Raw genomic sequence first — 16,635 nt, 5'->3', positions numbered from 1 at the left:
CTGCCATTAATACAGTGACCTGGGATCAATACGAGGAGCCTTTTGTTCAAAAGTCTAGCCTCCAGACAGAATCTGGGATTGTCTTTTCTTTAAAAGAAAGTTTCTCGGGACTAAACCCCATTCATCAGAGGGAAACCCAGGAGACTGCCTGCCTTTGTTGAGCCAGGATTTTATTACATAATTGAGATATGAGGGCTGCCTATGTTTTCTACAGTTGTGATGGGGGCAACATTTATAATGTAGCTGCCGGAGAAATGGCTATGATCTGAGGATTCATTATGAGAAGTATATCATCTAGAATTGGGGAGGCGAAAGTCCCATATCATCAGAGAAGTCTAGAGAAAAGGCAATGTGATCACAGCTTTGAGGGAGTTGAAAGGCTTTTCCATTAAGTGATTTCGGTTTACTCTCCAGAGCCTTCACTGTACCAATGAGCAGAGGCTGTGGAGATGAGATCTGAGTTAAGGAACAAACATTCTAATTCACGTGTACCCCAATGAGATGTTCCGAACTGCAGGACGGGCTTTCTTAGGCGTGAAGAGAGTTCAAAGAGTTGCCTTCAGTTCCATGTGAAGGAGGAATGGAGGAGCACTCCTCTAACTCTCGGACTTGACAGTAACTTTTCTCCAATGTACAGATGCTCTTAGGGGCTCTGACCCACCTGCCGTGGGCAGACCCTGGCTTGGCATCGAGACCCTGATGAAGGGCAACCAGAACCTTCCTGGAGTCCAAAGCAATCAATCTCTTCTTGTCACATTCTCCTGGCCTCTGCTCTAGGCCAAGGGACACAGAGGGGTGTGACATCAATTATTTCCCAATGTGTTCGTGGCTCTCCAGGAATGAGCTGAAGGATTATTTAAGGTTCATGTTTTAAAGTGTGCACCGGTCAGGGGTGCCTGGGTGGCTCAGTCGGTTAAGCCTCCAACTTCAGCTCAGGTCATGGTCTCACAGTCCATGAGTTCAAGCCCCACGTCGGGCTCTGCACTGGCAATACGGAGCCTGTGTGGGATTCACTCCCTCTCTGGCCCTCCCCAACTTGTGCTCCCTCCCTCTCTCTCTCTCACAAAAATAAATAAGTAAATAAAGTGTGCACAGCTCATCACAGTGCACAGAGTATCTATTGCAATGATCATGTAATTTTTATCTTTAGTTCCAATAAGGTGACATATTACATTTATTGATTTGTGAATGCTGAACCATCCTTGGATCCCAGGGATAAATGCCACTTGGTCATAGTGTATAATCTTTTTAATGTGTTCTCAAATTCAGTTTACTAATATTTTGTTGAGAATTTTTGGAACTGTATTCATCAGGGATATCAGTCTATATAGTTTTCTTATAGTGTCCTCATCTGGCTTTGGCCAGGCCCTCATATTTAAATTTTTATTCAGTGTTTATTATTTTATTATATATGTTTCCAGTAAACTACCTTGGATCTCTTGAGAGATAACAAGGAGAAAAATTAATAAATTCTCTGGTAAGAGGAGGCCTGAGCCCTCTCCACCTGTCTCACAGGGCACAAAGCCTTGAACAAATGTTTGACTCTTGGTACCTTCATGGTCAACCCATCTGTTGCAGGCATATGAGGAGAACATGTATGGTAGCAAATACCAATGGATCATCCCAGGCTGGTATGAGCCTTCCTGGTGGGAGCAGGTGCACACAGAAGCCAACTCATCCCGTTGTCTCCGGAAGAATCTGCTTGCCGCCATGGAGGGCTACATCGGCGTGGACTTCGAGCCCCTGAGCTCCAAGCAGATCAAGACCATCTCAGGAAAGGTCAGTGCCACGGTCTGCCCATTTCAGTCCTCACTCCCATCTCTTTTGATCATATTGTCTGATGATGTTGGCACAAAGTACCCAGTTCTTATTCTAGCCTTTGCTGTGGGACTCTGAGCAAATCACTTGGCCTCTCCGAGCCTGTTAAATGGGGATAGCCAGCCATCCACTGCATGCCCCTCTAAGGAACTGTGAGGATCAGATAAGGTATGGGTGCTTTGCAAGCACAAAACACAGTGTTTATGTAAGCAATAGAGTTGTGATTTTTATAGCACCAACTACAGGCAGTCTGCCTTTCACACTCTGCCAGAGTTTCACTCCATGTACCTCTGACCTGCAATGTCATTTCTCAGGCTCACTGATGCTCCTGTCAGCCTCGAGGGGAGGACAGACCCCCTCAAGTAGACTTTGGGAAACATGTGCCATAGACCGGCCAGACTGGCTTGAGCCCCAGTTTTGCCACTTACTAGCTGTGTGACCTTGAGCTTGGGTTCTCCAAGCCACTGTTTCCTCATCTGTAGAGTAGCAGTAAAAATACTGTCCTCTGATGGCACATGGTACGGTGGCCGACACGGTGCCTGGCCCTTCATTGCTGTCATAACTGGGAGCAGGACCTGGGACAGGGTCTCCACATGTTCCCACAGGCATTACTAACCCCTCCCTGTTTATCTTGGAGGGCTGTGAGAGAGCCAGTAATGTGGCATTCCTGAGTATTTCAGAAGTTCCCCCGTGATGACCTATCAGGGTGTTATCAAGAATCAGGTGATGGCGGCCCTGGTGAATGACTATAGTAACATCTGTCTCTGAGTTCTAACCACCAGCCAGAATTGACAACAACAGTGGGTGTAATTCTCTTCTGCCTTCTCTGAGCTCAGGTTGTTAATTTTTCCACCCAACCACAGCTCCACTGAAGGAATTAAACTTCATGGCAAAGTTATATATATACACACGTATATAAAATCGTTTATATATAAATTTTTTTATCCATTATTTAATCTCAATCAGAGCCAACTCTATAAGAATGATTTATTGATTTCTCAAAAAAATGGCAAATCATTAGGACACATTTTGTAAACAACTCTTTAGATCATGCTGGCACCTGAGGGAAGCTGGAAAAACACTCTAGCTAGAAAATGCTGGAAGAAATATTTTCATACAAAAATCAATGAGCATATAGAAAGTTTTTTGAGATGCTGAATAATGCACAGAAACAACTCATTTTATTTCAAGTGTTATTTTTAAAGGTGTCAAAGTTCGTAGCTTATCAGCAGAGACTTGAGTCTGGGGACACTCTAGACTCAACCTCAAAATAACATAAGATTAGGAAAATACAAAGACTAAGCAAAGGATTCCATGCAAGCAGGCAGCACAGTAACTGAACTGAGGACTTAGGAGACCAAAGACAGAAATGATTACACACGAGGGCTGTGAAGCCGGGGTGCTTAAGGGTCATAAGACACTGCAAGAAGGCCTCGAATGTCGTTCTAAGCAGCATGGATGTGGCAGGGTGGGTGAGCTATGCACGGATGTGAGCAGTACACAGTAATGCATTTTGGGAAGATCATTTTCTGTGGTGTCTTGGGGGAAATGCTCTGACTGTAAAACAGCATCTTCCAGGTCACTGACTTTAATTTTTTTCATTTTAATATTTTTATTTGGAGCTAGTGAGGAGGCTGACCTCACCCCCCATAACTCTGTGCCTGGGAATGGAATACTTTGTGGTTATTCCTGGGGCTGTTCACTTTACCCCTCAGTATGGGTTACTCACTGACAGGCCTCCCAGAAGGGAGTTAGTGCCATTAAAACAGAGCCAGGCTCCTGGCATGGGGAGCTTCCAAAATTCCAGGACACCCAGTCCCTGTCTCTAAGGTTTGAAGCAAGAGACAGCATTTCTGAGGTGCTGGGGTGGCTCAGTCGGTTAAGTGTACAACTCTTGGTTTTGGCTCAGGTCATGATCTCATGGTTCATGGGTTCAAACCCTGAGTTAGGCTCTGTGCTGACAACATGGAGCCTTCTTGGGATTCTCTCTCTGCCTCTCTCTCTCTCTGCCCTTCCCTGGCATGTGCTCTCTCTCTCTCTCTCTCAAACTAAATAAATTAAAAAAAAATTAAGACAGCATTTCTTACATTATCCTGAGGTTACAAGATGATTGAAATTATTTGGGAAAACCTGGGGCATCTGCCTCTTGAAAGCAGAGGGTTTAGGGCTCCCCTACAGATCATCTAGACCAGCCTCCTGTCAGATTCTCAGATCCTTCCAGTAGCCAAAGAATTGCTACTTCTCCTTTAATTTTCTCCACTGGTCTCCCAGGACCCCCACAGGTCCAGCTTGTGGTGACCATATCCCCAGAGATTTCCCTTGCCCAAACTAAACAGCCCCAATCCCTCCAGTTGGAATTCACATGCCCAGTGCAGAACCTAAGGGCAAAATTTAAAGCCATGCTTGAATCCTCAGTAGTCAAGATGAAAAGTATTTTCATCAAAATGCAATATTTTTTAAAATTCAAAATTAACACACACAAAAATCCATGATGAACAAAATATCAATATTTTAAATGAAGATAAGATTCCCAGGACTGGGATTAGGGTGAGCTAAGTGATTTAGGTCACACAATGGCAAGACTGGATCTTGTCTGTATTTAAAATTCTGATGTTCCTCGTGGATTTTTTTTTTTTTTTGCATTTGTTTTGATTTTTAAAAATACTGCCTTCAGATGTCATTGGTCTTGATTATTGAGGTATTTGGCTCCCTCTTCCGTGTTACGCCTCGCTCGCCTCCCCCTGGTCCCGGCCCTGAACAGGTTGTGTTGATCCAGCCCCTTCCGTGCTTAGCCCATCCTCCGTGCTTGGTCTTGTTGAACCGTCTCTCCTTGGGGTGTGGGGCCCGTGGTTGAATAAAACATTCTTATTTGTGGTCTGACCACCGCCAGGATCCCCAACTAACCTCCAAGAGTCTACGGTCAAAGGAAAGTCTAGAGAGGTGGGAAATGGTTCCTGAATTTGGATTTGTGTTATACGTGAGTGCTGGGGACTGTGGTCAGCCTGACACAGGCTGCTGAGCTGATGCCGATATTGGGGTCCATCAGTGTCCATGAAGACAAGCAGACACTTGCAGAACCAAGTGAATGAGCTCTTGACATTCTCACTAGGGAAGCTAAGGGGCAGAAAAGGCTAAGGAGACATACCCAAGATCCTCGTAGTTGGTTGAATAGCGGCCCCTAAAAAGGTATGTCCATGTCCCAACCCTTGGAAGCTGTGAATGTGACCTTAACTTGAAAAAACATCTTTGCAGATGTAATTGATATGAGGATCTTGAGATCATCCTGGACTATTCAGGTAAACCCTAAATCCAGTGGTGAATGTCCTGAGAAGAGAAAGGCAGAGGGAGATTTGCCACATGGAGAAGGTCATGGGACAGCACAGGCAGAGACTGGAATGATGCATCTTTAAGAAAAGGAGTGCCAAGGATTGCTGGGAGCCACCAGGATCTGGGAGAGACGCATGGAACGTTTTCTCCTGCAGAGCCTCTGGAGGGAACCAGCCCTTAGTTTCAGACTCCTGTCCTCCAGAACTGGAAGAGAATAAACTTCTGTTGTTTCAAGCCACCCTGTTGGTGGAAATTTGTTATGGCAGCCCCAGGAAATTGGTACAGTCACCCAGCAGGTCAGGGACAGCCCCGAGACCTGAAGCCAGGACTGCTCATTCCCTACCCAGGGCTCCTTCCCTTCTGCCATGCTCTCTGCCTAGACTTGCAACAGGCTTCGAACAGAATGCACCCAAATCAGCCCTCTCTATCTCAGTGGGGCACCTCTCATAGGTGGCATAACAGGAGAGTGTGGGTCTGGTGGTCAGGAGATCTAGCACAAATCCTGGCATTCTCACCAATGAATCGGCCTCCATAGCTAGTCACCCCACCCCCACCCCAGTCTCAGTTTCCTCAACTGAGAATGAGAGATTTGAACCCAATAGCTGCAGGGGTCCGTCCACAGCTAAGTTCTCTGGCTCTGTGTAAATATGGTACTGGGTTCTTACAGTGAGCTGTGTGACAGGTTGTAATGTTAAATCTTGGAATCCCCAAGTGACTCCTAGTAGAGAAAGTTGCAGAATCAGACAGAACAGTGGCCCCTCTTGGAACATGTTCTCTGAGGTTCCCTCTTCCATACACCTGTTGCCAGTGTCAGGACATCCCCAACTCTTTCACTGGCATCCAGGAGAGTTCTGGAAGGAAGAAAAACAAGGTCATGGGCCTCCAGAGCACGTTCATCACTCTCCTCCTACTGGAATTTCCAATGATGGGACAAGTGCAGACGTTTGTGCTTCCCTGAGCACATCCGGAGCTCAGTTTCCTAGAACCTCGCGAGGACAGTCTCTAGGCACTTGCTTTGGCTCCACTGTCTGGCCTATTCTCCTCATTGAGATTCCCCATTACCACTCTGCTCCCCCTTAAAGACTCTTTGACATCGATGATTTCCATTGTCAGCTTTCACTTTTCAAAGTCCCACTAGGTTTGTTTCCAGTGTGAGCATTTAAAACTCTAGTTAGGTTTCTCTGGTGATGGCTCAACCTCTCTGGACATGTTTCCTGTCCTCCTGCTGAGGCACAGAGCTGGACCAAAGCACCAGATGGAAATGTTCCCAGAGCCCTGGAATCCCTGGGGACCTCAGAGGTGGCCCCAATCCCCCATCAAATGCACAGGCTCATTCTTTGGAAGAGTTTTGTAATGTTTTCCGGCAAGAACCTTCTGCAACCACCCATGACTGTCGACACAACATGGCAGAACTGGAGGAAACACAAATCAAGTGGGTGCTCAACTGGAGCTGGTGACCCAGAAAAAGCTTCACCCATCTCATTATCACTGCCGTGTGAGCTCCCTGACAAAGAACGTGGAACTTTTAGGCAAACTCTAGGCTCTAGAGAGGAGGAAGGGAAGGGGCCGTGGAAAAGCAGGCATGCTCCCTAGGGAGGTGATCCTTCACAGTGCTGCTGCCTCTGCCTCCCACCTTCCCCAAGAAACTCCTCTTCCCTTTTGCTTCCCTAGGAATTCACTTCGATGGGGGACAGGTAGTGTAGCAGAGGAACACAGGCTGTGGGGGGAAGGGTGTAGTAACCTATGGAGGGTCTTAAGGAATAGGGCACTGGCTAGATTTGATTTTTGGTGCCACCACTTCCCAACTGGGAGACTCTGAAAGATGGTTAGTTGTCCATACCAACATCCACAACCCCCGTCCACCTCAGTAACACAACTCTGGTTTTTAAGTAGGAATGTTGCCACCTAGCTGAAAAGGGACATTCCCCAGCTTCCCTCATAGCTAGATATGGCCAGGATTCTAAGTCTGGCCAGTGGAATATAAGTAGAAGTGTTACGTGGGACTTCTGAAAGTCTCCTTTAACGGGAGTGCTTCCCTTCTCCTGCATGTTGGCTGGATATGGATGGGATGGCTAGAGACCTAGAAGCCACATTGGGTCAAGAAGTGACTGTGAGAAGGAAACTTCATTCTAGGGTGGTGTTGCCTACAATTTTAGTATATGTGCTGCCAAAGCGAGCACGGGTGGTGTTGCCTACAGATAGGAGCTGGCTCCCTGATTACACTGTGGAGCTGCCCTAGCAACCATGCACTGCCTACCCATGGACATTTTTTTTACATGAGGGAAAAAAAAAAACTATGCCCAAGTCACTGATAATTTTTTTTTCTTTTATATACAGCTGAATCAGATGACATAGTGATAGTGATCACTAGTGATACAGTGACATTGAGCCAGTCATTTGACCTTTCTGAAATTGTTTCTCATCTACAACATTGGGATAACAATATCTCTTTTATAAGATATAAGAATTAGATAAAGTGAAGCAAAGAAAAGTATCTTGCAGAGTCCCAAACACACAATAGGTGTTCAGAAAATTGTGGTTCTCTTCCTCCTTTAGCACAGCAGCCTCAGGGCCAGAGAAAGGAGTAGTGAGTCAGTTTACACACACCTACACACAAATCTGCTCTGGCTTGTGATTGGGATTTTACTGAATTTGTAGATTGATTTAGGAAAAATTGACTTAATAATATAGTCTTCCAATCCATGAATTTTGTATATTCTTGCTTTTACCTGGGATGTCTTTAATTTCTCTCAGAAATGCTTTGTAATTTTCTGTACAGAATTCTTGCGCATACTGTGTTTGATTTATTTCTAGGTATTTGATGTATTTTGTTGAATCTATGTGCAAATTACTATTGGGTGCATATGTAGGGTGGAATTTCTGAGTCACAGGGTATGCATATGTTCAGCTTTAGTAGACCGTGCCAAACAGATTTCTAAAGTGGTTGTACCAGTTTACACACCCACCAGCAGTGATTGAGAGTTCCAGTTGGTTCACATGCTCACATTTGGTATTGTCGGCTTTTTAATTTTAGCCAATCTAGTGGGTGTGTAGAGGTATCTCATTCGAGTTTTAATTTACATTTCTCTGATGACTAATGAAGTCGAGTATCTTTCCATATCTTTACTGGTCATTTTGATACCCTCTTTTACAAATTTCCTGTTCAAGTCTTTTGCCCATTTTTCTACTTGGATTCTCCATCTGTTTCTTACTGATTTGTAGAAGTTGTTTTTATATTCTGCACATGAATCCTTGGGTGGTTATATGTACTATTTATATCTTCTCCCATTCCTGAACTTACCTTTTCTCTCTTAATGATGTATATTGGTAGTAGTCTAGTTTATTGTAGTCTTAATTTTAATGTAGTCTAGTTTATTAGTCTTCTCTATTATTTTAATTTTAATGTAGTCTAGTTTATTAGTCTTCTCTATTATTAGTATGTTTGTGTTCTGTTTAAGTGTCTTTGCCCACCCACACTCATGAAAACATTTTCCTATCTTATCTTTTAGAAATTTTGTTTTCCGTTTCACGTTTAGATGTAGAATCCACATGAAATTGATTTTATGCATGGTCTGAGGTAAGATCAAGATTCATTTTTTGTTGATATTAATAACCCGTTGATTCAGGACCATTTATTGAAAAGTCCATCATCCTCACCACCAGCACCGCCATGCTAGAGTGTCAACTCTGTCATATATGTAGTGTGCATGGTGGATCTGTTCCTGGATTTTCCATTCTCGCCATTGGTCCATTTGCATATCCTTTAACCAATACCACTGTCTTAATAACTGAAACTTTATAATAAGACCTGATACCCAGTAGTGTAATCTTTCATCTTTTTTCTTCTTCTTTAAGATTTTCCTGGATGTTCTTGGCCCTGATGTCATTTTTTGTTTAAATCTACTCACATATTTGCACTTTTTATTACTTTTCATTTCTTCCTGCAGTTCTGTTCTTTTTATGATCATTTTCTTTCTACCTGAAGAACTCTTCTTGGTCTTTCTTTTACTGTGGGTTGGCCATAGACAAATTCTCTCTGTTTCTGGGTGTCTGAAATTTTCTTTCTCGCACTTTTAATTTTGAGGTGTAGAATTCTAGATTGTCCATGATTTCTCTCACCACTATAAGATGATTTCTTTGTTTTCAGGCTTCCATTGTTTCTATTAACTCAGCTGCTTGACTTTTTGTTGCTCTTTTTTTTTCCATTATGAAGTTCTTCTTTTTTATTAAATTCAAGTTAGTTACATACAGTGTAATCTTGGCTTCAAGAGTAGAACCCAGTGATTCATATCTTATATATGACACCCAGTGCTCATCCCCAAACATGCCCTCCCTAATGCCCATCACCCATTTAACTCATCCCCCCACCCCCCCACCTCCCCTACAGCAACCCTCAGTTTATTCTCTGTATTTGAGTCTGTTGCCTCCCTCTCTATTTTTATCTTATTTTGCCTTCCCTTCCCCTGTGTTCATCTGTTGTGTTGTTGCTCTTTTGAAGGTAATGCATCTTTTTTCCCTAGCTGCTTTTAAGATTTTGTGCCTTGGTCTTCAGTTTTACTATGCTGTACTGAAATGAGGTTTGCTTTGGGTTTATCTTGATTGTAGTTCACAGAGTTAATACAAGTTCATGAATCTGTGGATTGATGTGTGTTTGGAGAGATTCTAGCATAATATCCCTTTAAATATTCTCTCTTTCCTCATATTCCAAGACGACAATTAAACACATGCTAGACATTTTCAAAATATTCCCTATATCTCTTATGTTCCTTTCTTATTTTCAACCCCTTTTCCCTCTCTGTGTTTCAGTCTGAATATTTATTACTGTTTACTACTACTAACCTTTCTTCCAGTTCACTAACCTACTTTCTGCTCTGATAATAAACTGCTTCAGCCATCTATTGAGTTCTTAATTTCAGTTGTCATATCTTTCATTTTTAGACTTTTTGTTTTATTCTTTTTTTCTTTCATAGCTTCCAGTTCTCTGATAATGTTCTGTATCTTTTAATCTATTTTCCTGAACACATAAATGGTACTATTTTTTTTATTTTTTTTTAACGTTTATTTATTTTTGAGACAGAGAGAGACAAAGCATTAACGGGGGAGGGGCAGAGAGAGAGGGAGACACAGAATCGGAAACAGGCTCCAGGCTCTGAGCCATCAGCCCAGAGCCCGACGTGGGGCTCGAACTCACGGACCGCGAGATCGTGACCTGAGCTGAAGTCGGACACTTCACCGACTGAGCCACCCAGGCACCCCATAAATGTTACTATTTTAAAGTCCTGCTTAATAACATCAAGATTTGGATGTTTCTGTGGGTCTGTTTCTATTGTCTATTTTTCTTATTTCCTGTGGGTCTGTTTCTATTGTCTATTTTTCTTATTTCCTTTATTCTTTTCTTCTTTATTCCCTTCCTCTCTTTTTGCCTCCTTTCCTCCCATCTATTCATCCTTCTTTCCTTCCTTCCTTCCTTCCTTCCTTCCTTCCTTCCTTCCTTCCTTTTCTTTTTCCATTATTTGGTCCTATTTCCTGGTGTATCTTTTAGATTTAATTAATTTAATTGGAGATGAAAAAAATATAGCAGCTACAGAATGTGTTATCTTTCTTCAGAGATTTATTTCTCTTTAAGAAGGCTGTTAGACTAGGGGAAGATCACCTTAATCCAATCAATCAATAATTGAGTAGATTCCAGGCTTGGTTTTGGTTTTTATAAGGCCTTGTCTATTTTGGTTTGCCCTTATTCCTGGTATTTGTTCTTTAGTGTTCTTAGCTGAAATCCTAGGGTGTTTACTGGCCCTGGGCTTCAATTTTTGTCTTCCTGATCCTGTGAGACTCCAAATACTTCTGCTTAATTTCTAAACCCCTCAGTAGCCACTTCTTGGTTTCTCAGCCTCTTGCTTTATGCAGCTTAGTTACCATGAAATATTTCAAGTGCAAATGCTAGTCTGAAAACTGGGCTCACTTTTCTGTACTTCCTTTCCTCCAAGACCTTGGGCCTACAAGCCTTGCAATCCTGATAACCTGGAACTACCATTTTTTTGTCTTCCTCTCCCTGTGGGACTGCTGAAAACTCTGACCCAGAGCGTGGTTTCCCTGCAGCTAGCCTTCCTACTTACAAATCAGCAAGGAAATAGCCAAGAAAGCCAGACACTGCTCAAAGCATTCTCTTCTCTCCAGCATCTTGCTCCTCAAGTCCTAGATGTCCTGGTTGCTTTGTTATGCCTTTGAACAGCTATTTTTATATTTTATTCTACTTCTCTGAATGTTTCTTCATGGGAGCTCTGGTCTGATATAAGCCATTTCATCACAGTCAGGGTGGAAATCCGAACGGAGACTATTTTGCCTAAAAGGTAGAGGACAGCACCCTGGGGACAGGATAGCATGCCACTGTCTTCAGCCCTTTGGGAGGCTGTTGTGCATAAGAGGGAACAGCTTCGCGAGGAGACGTTGCTTGTGGAATACAGGTTATGGGCGTGCTGCAGATGCTGCATTAGTTTCTTAGAGGGCAAGCATGCCTTAAGTGGAAGGCTCTTCCTGGAGAGACAGCTTCTCAGTGCCAGAAGAGTCTAAAAGATGGAGCTCAGCAAACATCTGGAAGTTGCTATTGAGAAGATCCAGTAATCAGATTGTAGGAGGGGCTTAATCAGTGGTAACCGATTTGTGTATTCTTGAGATCTTGCAAGGTTTTTAGAAATACAGATTCTTAAATTATCTCATAGACGTACTGAATCAAAATGTAGGGCCCTGGCATCTGCATTTAACAAGGCCCCCAGATGATCTACAAACTGGAATACAGGATCAAGGAGACTAAATACCCCCCAGTGGACCTTCCAAATGAGACTTTGCGATCCCCAAATCCCAGATGCTAGAGAGAAACTCTGCCAGCTTTGTCACTCTGGGGGTGGTGGCTCGAGATGTGGAAAGGGACGGCTTCTTCACCTTCTCCTGTCTTCTGTCCATGAGGCTCCCCTCTCCCAGAAAGCAGGACTCTGCTTGGTTCTGTTGGAATGACAGGCCCATAAGGTTTAGTCACATTGTGGGTTAGCAAGCTTGTGTGGGCTAGCCTGGGAGCCTAACCACTATTTATAACATGGTTTCTGTGGGGAAATATGTTCCAAGTTCCAACAACTGCCTTTCAAAAATATGCTGGAGCACAACCTGTCAGTAATTGGGACTATCTATATAAAGTTATTTTCTCAGAAACTTTTAGCATCTCATGATAAACCTGACCTCAGAGAATGAGTAATTAATCAGCCTTCAGTGTCAGCTCTACAATGGGAGAAATTCTGCCCTGAATAATCGGAGGCCTGCTTGAAGAACAACTACTAGTTTTTTCTCAGACAATTGTGAGAGTGTTTCTTCCTGCTGTCATTGTTTTGCCCAAGGGAGTTTGGTGCTGGCTTCACCTGGAAAGTGATGAATGGCCTGGGACATAATGTGGTGGCAACGGCTTCAACTCTGTGCTTGCAAAGACAGTAAGAATGAGGTCACCTTTCCGGGCTTGGCTACACCTGTTCCATTCCAAGGACTCTTCCCACAGAAATGAGGTCAACAGCCATATTTCCAATGTTCTCCCCCCACATCCTACCCCTCACCCCCTGGATGAAGAACAGTGCTATGCAAGAGAAAAGATGTGGATTTACAAGTATGCATGTAATAAGTATACATAGGGGCCCCAGAGTTTAAATAAATGATGTGATTTTGGTCCTCCTCTGGTCCCCACAAAGAAATAAAGTATGTCAAAGAGGTTAAAAAACTATACTCATTTATTCCCTGGTGAGACCACACTGAGAATGTTTGCCTCAGATCTGGACCCCTGACTTTAAAAGGGTCATAGAAACCTGGAAGAATGACCCAGTGGCATGTTCTGGGTAGGGAAGAGGTCTGGAAATACATCTGAATGTAATCATTAGATTGAATGAAGGGGACTCAAATACAGACACCACCAGCCCTCGATGCTTTTGTGTGCATTGGAGAAAGCTCATAGGAGCAAAGTCCAAGACAGAAGTCAAGGGGCCTCATTCCTTTGATGCTTAAAGCATTTAGAGAAGTACAAATTCAAGTAATTTGTAATACTTTTAACATAGCCGATAGCTAAGTCAAGAACCAGAAACAGACCCAAATCGTATTGAAAAATCAAAGAAAATATAGCTAAATAGTAAAAAGTGGAAAAATAGCAAGGATGCATTAAAACAAAACATTAAAAGCTGTGACTGTCACCATAGCAATATGGCATAAAGAAGTGCACCTAAGAAATAAAAAATTGCCTATCAGTATTTGAAAGGAGCTCACTCTAATTATTAATCAGAGAAACCCAAATTAAAATTAAAAGGAGATATACTTTTTTTTCTGAACCTAACAAACTGATGATGATTTTTAAAATCGAAATACCTATTGTTGTCAAGGATGCAGAGAAGTGGGTACTTTCATACACAGTGGGATTTTAATTTCTCGTATTTGGAGAGAATAATTTGGCCCAAATATGGGTGAATCATGTTTAGGTATGTTATATACTTTGCCTCAGCAATTATGCCTCTGGGGATTTATTCTGAAACAATAACTACCAGTATGTGTTCAGAAAATTTAGATACAAGGATGCTTTCTGCAGTCCTATAATTGGGACAAATTCAAAATAGCGTAAATGCCCAATAATTGGAAATTGGTTAAGGAAGTAAGGTAGTGTCAGAATGGCTAGAATTAACAACTCAGGAGACAATAGATGTTGGCAAGGATGCGGAGAAAGGGGAACCCTTTTGCCCTGCTGGTGGGAATGCAGACTGGTGCAGCCACTCTGGAAAATAGTATGAAAGTTGCTCAAAAAGTTAAAAGCAGAACTACCCTATAACCCAGCAATTGCACTACTAGGTATTTATCCAAAGGATACAAAAATGCTGATTCGAAGGGGCACATGCTCCCCAATGTTTATAGCAGCACTGTTGACAAAAGGCAAATTATGGAAAGAAGCCCAGATGTCCATCGACTGACAAATGGATAAAGAAGATGTGGTATATACATACAATGGAATACTACTCAGCGATCAAAAAGAATGAAATCTTGCCATTGGCAACAAAGTGAATGGAACTAGAGTGTATTATGCTAAGTGAAATAAGTCAGTCAGAGAAAGACAAATAATGTGATTTCACGCATATGTGGAATTTAAGAAACAAAACAGATGAACATAAGGGAAAGGAAGCAAAAATAAGATGAAAACAGAGGGAGACAAACCATAAGAGATGCTGAAATACAGAGAATAAACTGAGGGATGATGGAGGGAGGTGGGGGAGGGGAATGGGCTAGATGGGTGATGGGTATTAAATGGGAGCACTTGTTGGAATGAGCACTGGGTGTTATATGTAAGTGATGGATCATTAAATTCTACTCCTGAAATCATTATTACACTCTATGTTAACTAACTTGTATTTAAATTTTAAAAAAGGAAGTAAGGTAGCACGTGCACATTCTGGAGAACTGTTGACCCCTGTCAGCACAGATGTGGGCAGATCCTTGGCTCTTTAGGGCATCCTGGGTTAGCAGCTGCACCAGGCATACTGGAAGGCCAGGTTGGGCAAGACTCCTTTACTATTAGTAACAGTGGGTGGCATTTGTGGGGCACCTTCCGTGTCCTGGACACTGGGCTGGCTTTGTGTGCTTCATGTCACTGAACCCTCATGGCCAACCAGCAAGAGAGGACACAGAGACCTGGAGGAGATAGGACCACACCACAGGTCACAGTTAGCAAACCACAGAGTCAGGGCTGGAGGGTAGGCCTGCCTACTTCCAAATCCTCTGTCATTACCACTGTGCCAGGCTTTTACCTATGTTGCCAAGAGGAAACTTCTAGATCATCTGATCCAACCTCTTCATTTCTCAGATGGAAAAATTGAGGCTTGGAAAAGATCTCTGTAGGTACTGCTTTGGGTTCTGGGGATACCTCAGTGATCAAGACAGATAACATCCTGACCCCATGGAGCTTAATTCCAGTTGTGGGGGCGGGAGGAGGAGGAGGAGGGAGAGCTGGAACAACAGATAACATGCAAATAAACGCAGAAGTAGGAACGTTGCAGGACGTGAAAAGTGCAGTAAAGAAGAAAAACCAGTGGCTAGAGAATGCCTGGAGTGAGGAAGCTTTAAGAAGGGTGGGTCAGGGAAGCCATCCCTGAGAAGTGAGGAGCGTTGACATTTGAATGCAGAGAATATCATGCAAAGAGCTAGGGAGACTTTCTAGCAGAGGAAACAGCTACTGCAAAAGCCTGAGGTGCGAACAGACTTGACGTGATCTGAGGACCCAGGAGGTCTAGGAGAGTGTGCACCTCGTAACAGCCCCGCACGCTCCCCCAGCAGGAGTGAAATGCTGAAGCCAGCCCCACGGAGTGCGTGAGGGTGGAGGGTGTGAGGGGCAGTGAGGAGGGGCTCAGGGCCCTAAGCTGGACAGCGACGGTGCTGCCTTCTTGAAGAACCCTCGGATTTGAGGAGTTTCTGCCCTGTGTTTTGAGTGGTGAACAGATGTGATGGCTGGACATGATGCATTTCCAAGGAGAACTGTAAACAGGGATAAGACCTACATCATCCAATGGAAGCGAAAAAGAAGGAGGGGGAGTCATTGCCGGGACACCAGCATTCCCGTTTGGTCAGGCAGAATTCCTCGCCCACGGGGTCCCTGATCGGAGACACTTGGCTGTCCCCAGGCAAATGTGTGCGACCCTGTTCTGCTAACGCGTTGAGCCAAGGGCAAGAGACTCACTCGGGCTCCAGCCATGAGATGTAGCCCTCAGTCACCACCCTCATTCGGCACTGGACCTGGCCCCAAACAACTTGCGGTAGTTTTCAAAAAGCAATAATGTCCTCAAAAGTTAAAAATGAAAGAAGTAGTAGAAATGGAATGGGATCATTCCAGCTACGCACCCACCCCCTCACACACACACACACACACACACACACACACACACACAAGCTGTGTGACCTTGGGCAAGCCTCTGGACCTCTCTGTGCCTCAGGCCACAGGTGGAGGGAGCATGTGTGACCATCTCCAAGAGCCCTTCCCAGTATAAACTGACAACGAGTCAGTGGTTTCCGTGTGTGGTTTGTCCCCAAAGAGGGTTTCTCCAAAGGCTAAGCCATTGGCTCCGCTGACCTTTCTGGCAGAGGAGTTCAGAAGTGACTTGAGAAGCCCATGGAAAGGCTAAGGGTGACGTGTTCCCCTGGGGTGGCATCCGTTTGGATGTGTGAGCCTCAGGAACTGAAGTAAAAAAAAGGTTCTCATTACTTTGCGGCCACAATCAGAATGTTAATATCACCAATGAAATTCTTTTATGAAATTCAGTTCAGTTTAAACAATTTTTTTAATTTTTAAAAAATGCTGAATTATTCACAGGCCTTGCTGTATTGCAGAAGAGGAAAGAGCAGCATAATATAGGGTCAGAGCAGCCCTTACATCAGAACACCTGGGACCAGCTCAGGGTGGGGACTCACTTGGGTACCATGGGGCTCAGAATC

At 43.7% G+C, this 16,635-nt stretch overlaps 1 protein-coding gene across 1 annotated transcript in view; it reads left to right on the top strand.

The window, feature by feature from the left end:
- GABBR2 (gamma-aminobutyric acid type B receptor subunit 2) overlaps positions 1 to 16,635 on the top strand; it is a 352,196-nt gene that overhangs the window by 194,063 nt on the left and 141,498 nt on the right. The window contains exon 6 of the mRNA XM_045042557.1: positions 1,579 to 1,779. Within this exon, the coding sequence (XP_044898492.1) occupies positions 1,579 to 1,779 (201 nt within the window). The remainder of the gene's footprint in view (positions 1 to 1,578; positions 1,780 to 16,635) is intronic.

The sequence above is a fragment of the Felis catus genome, chromosome D4, assembly GCF_018350175.1.
Source record: "Felis catus isolate Fca126 chromosome D4, F.catus_Fca126_mat1.0, whole genome shotgun sequence".
In the NCBI taxonomy this organism is placed as follows: Eukaryota; Metazoa; Chordata; class Mammalia; order Carnivora; family Felidae; genus Felis; species Felis catus.
Note: the sequence above shows the minus strand (reverse complement) of the source record. Positions and strands in the feature narration are given on the sequence as shown.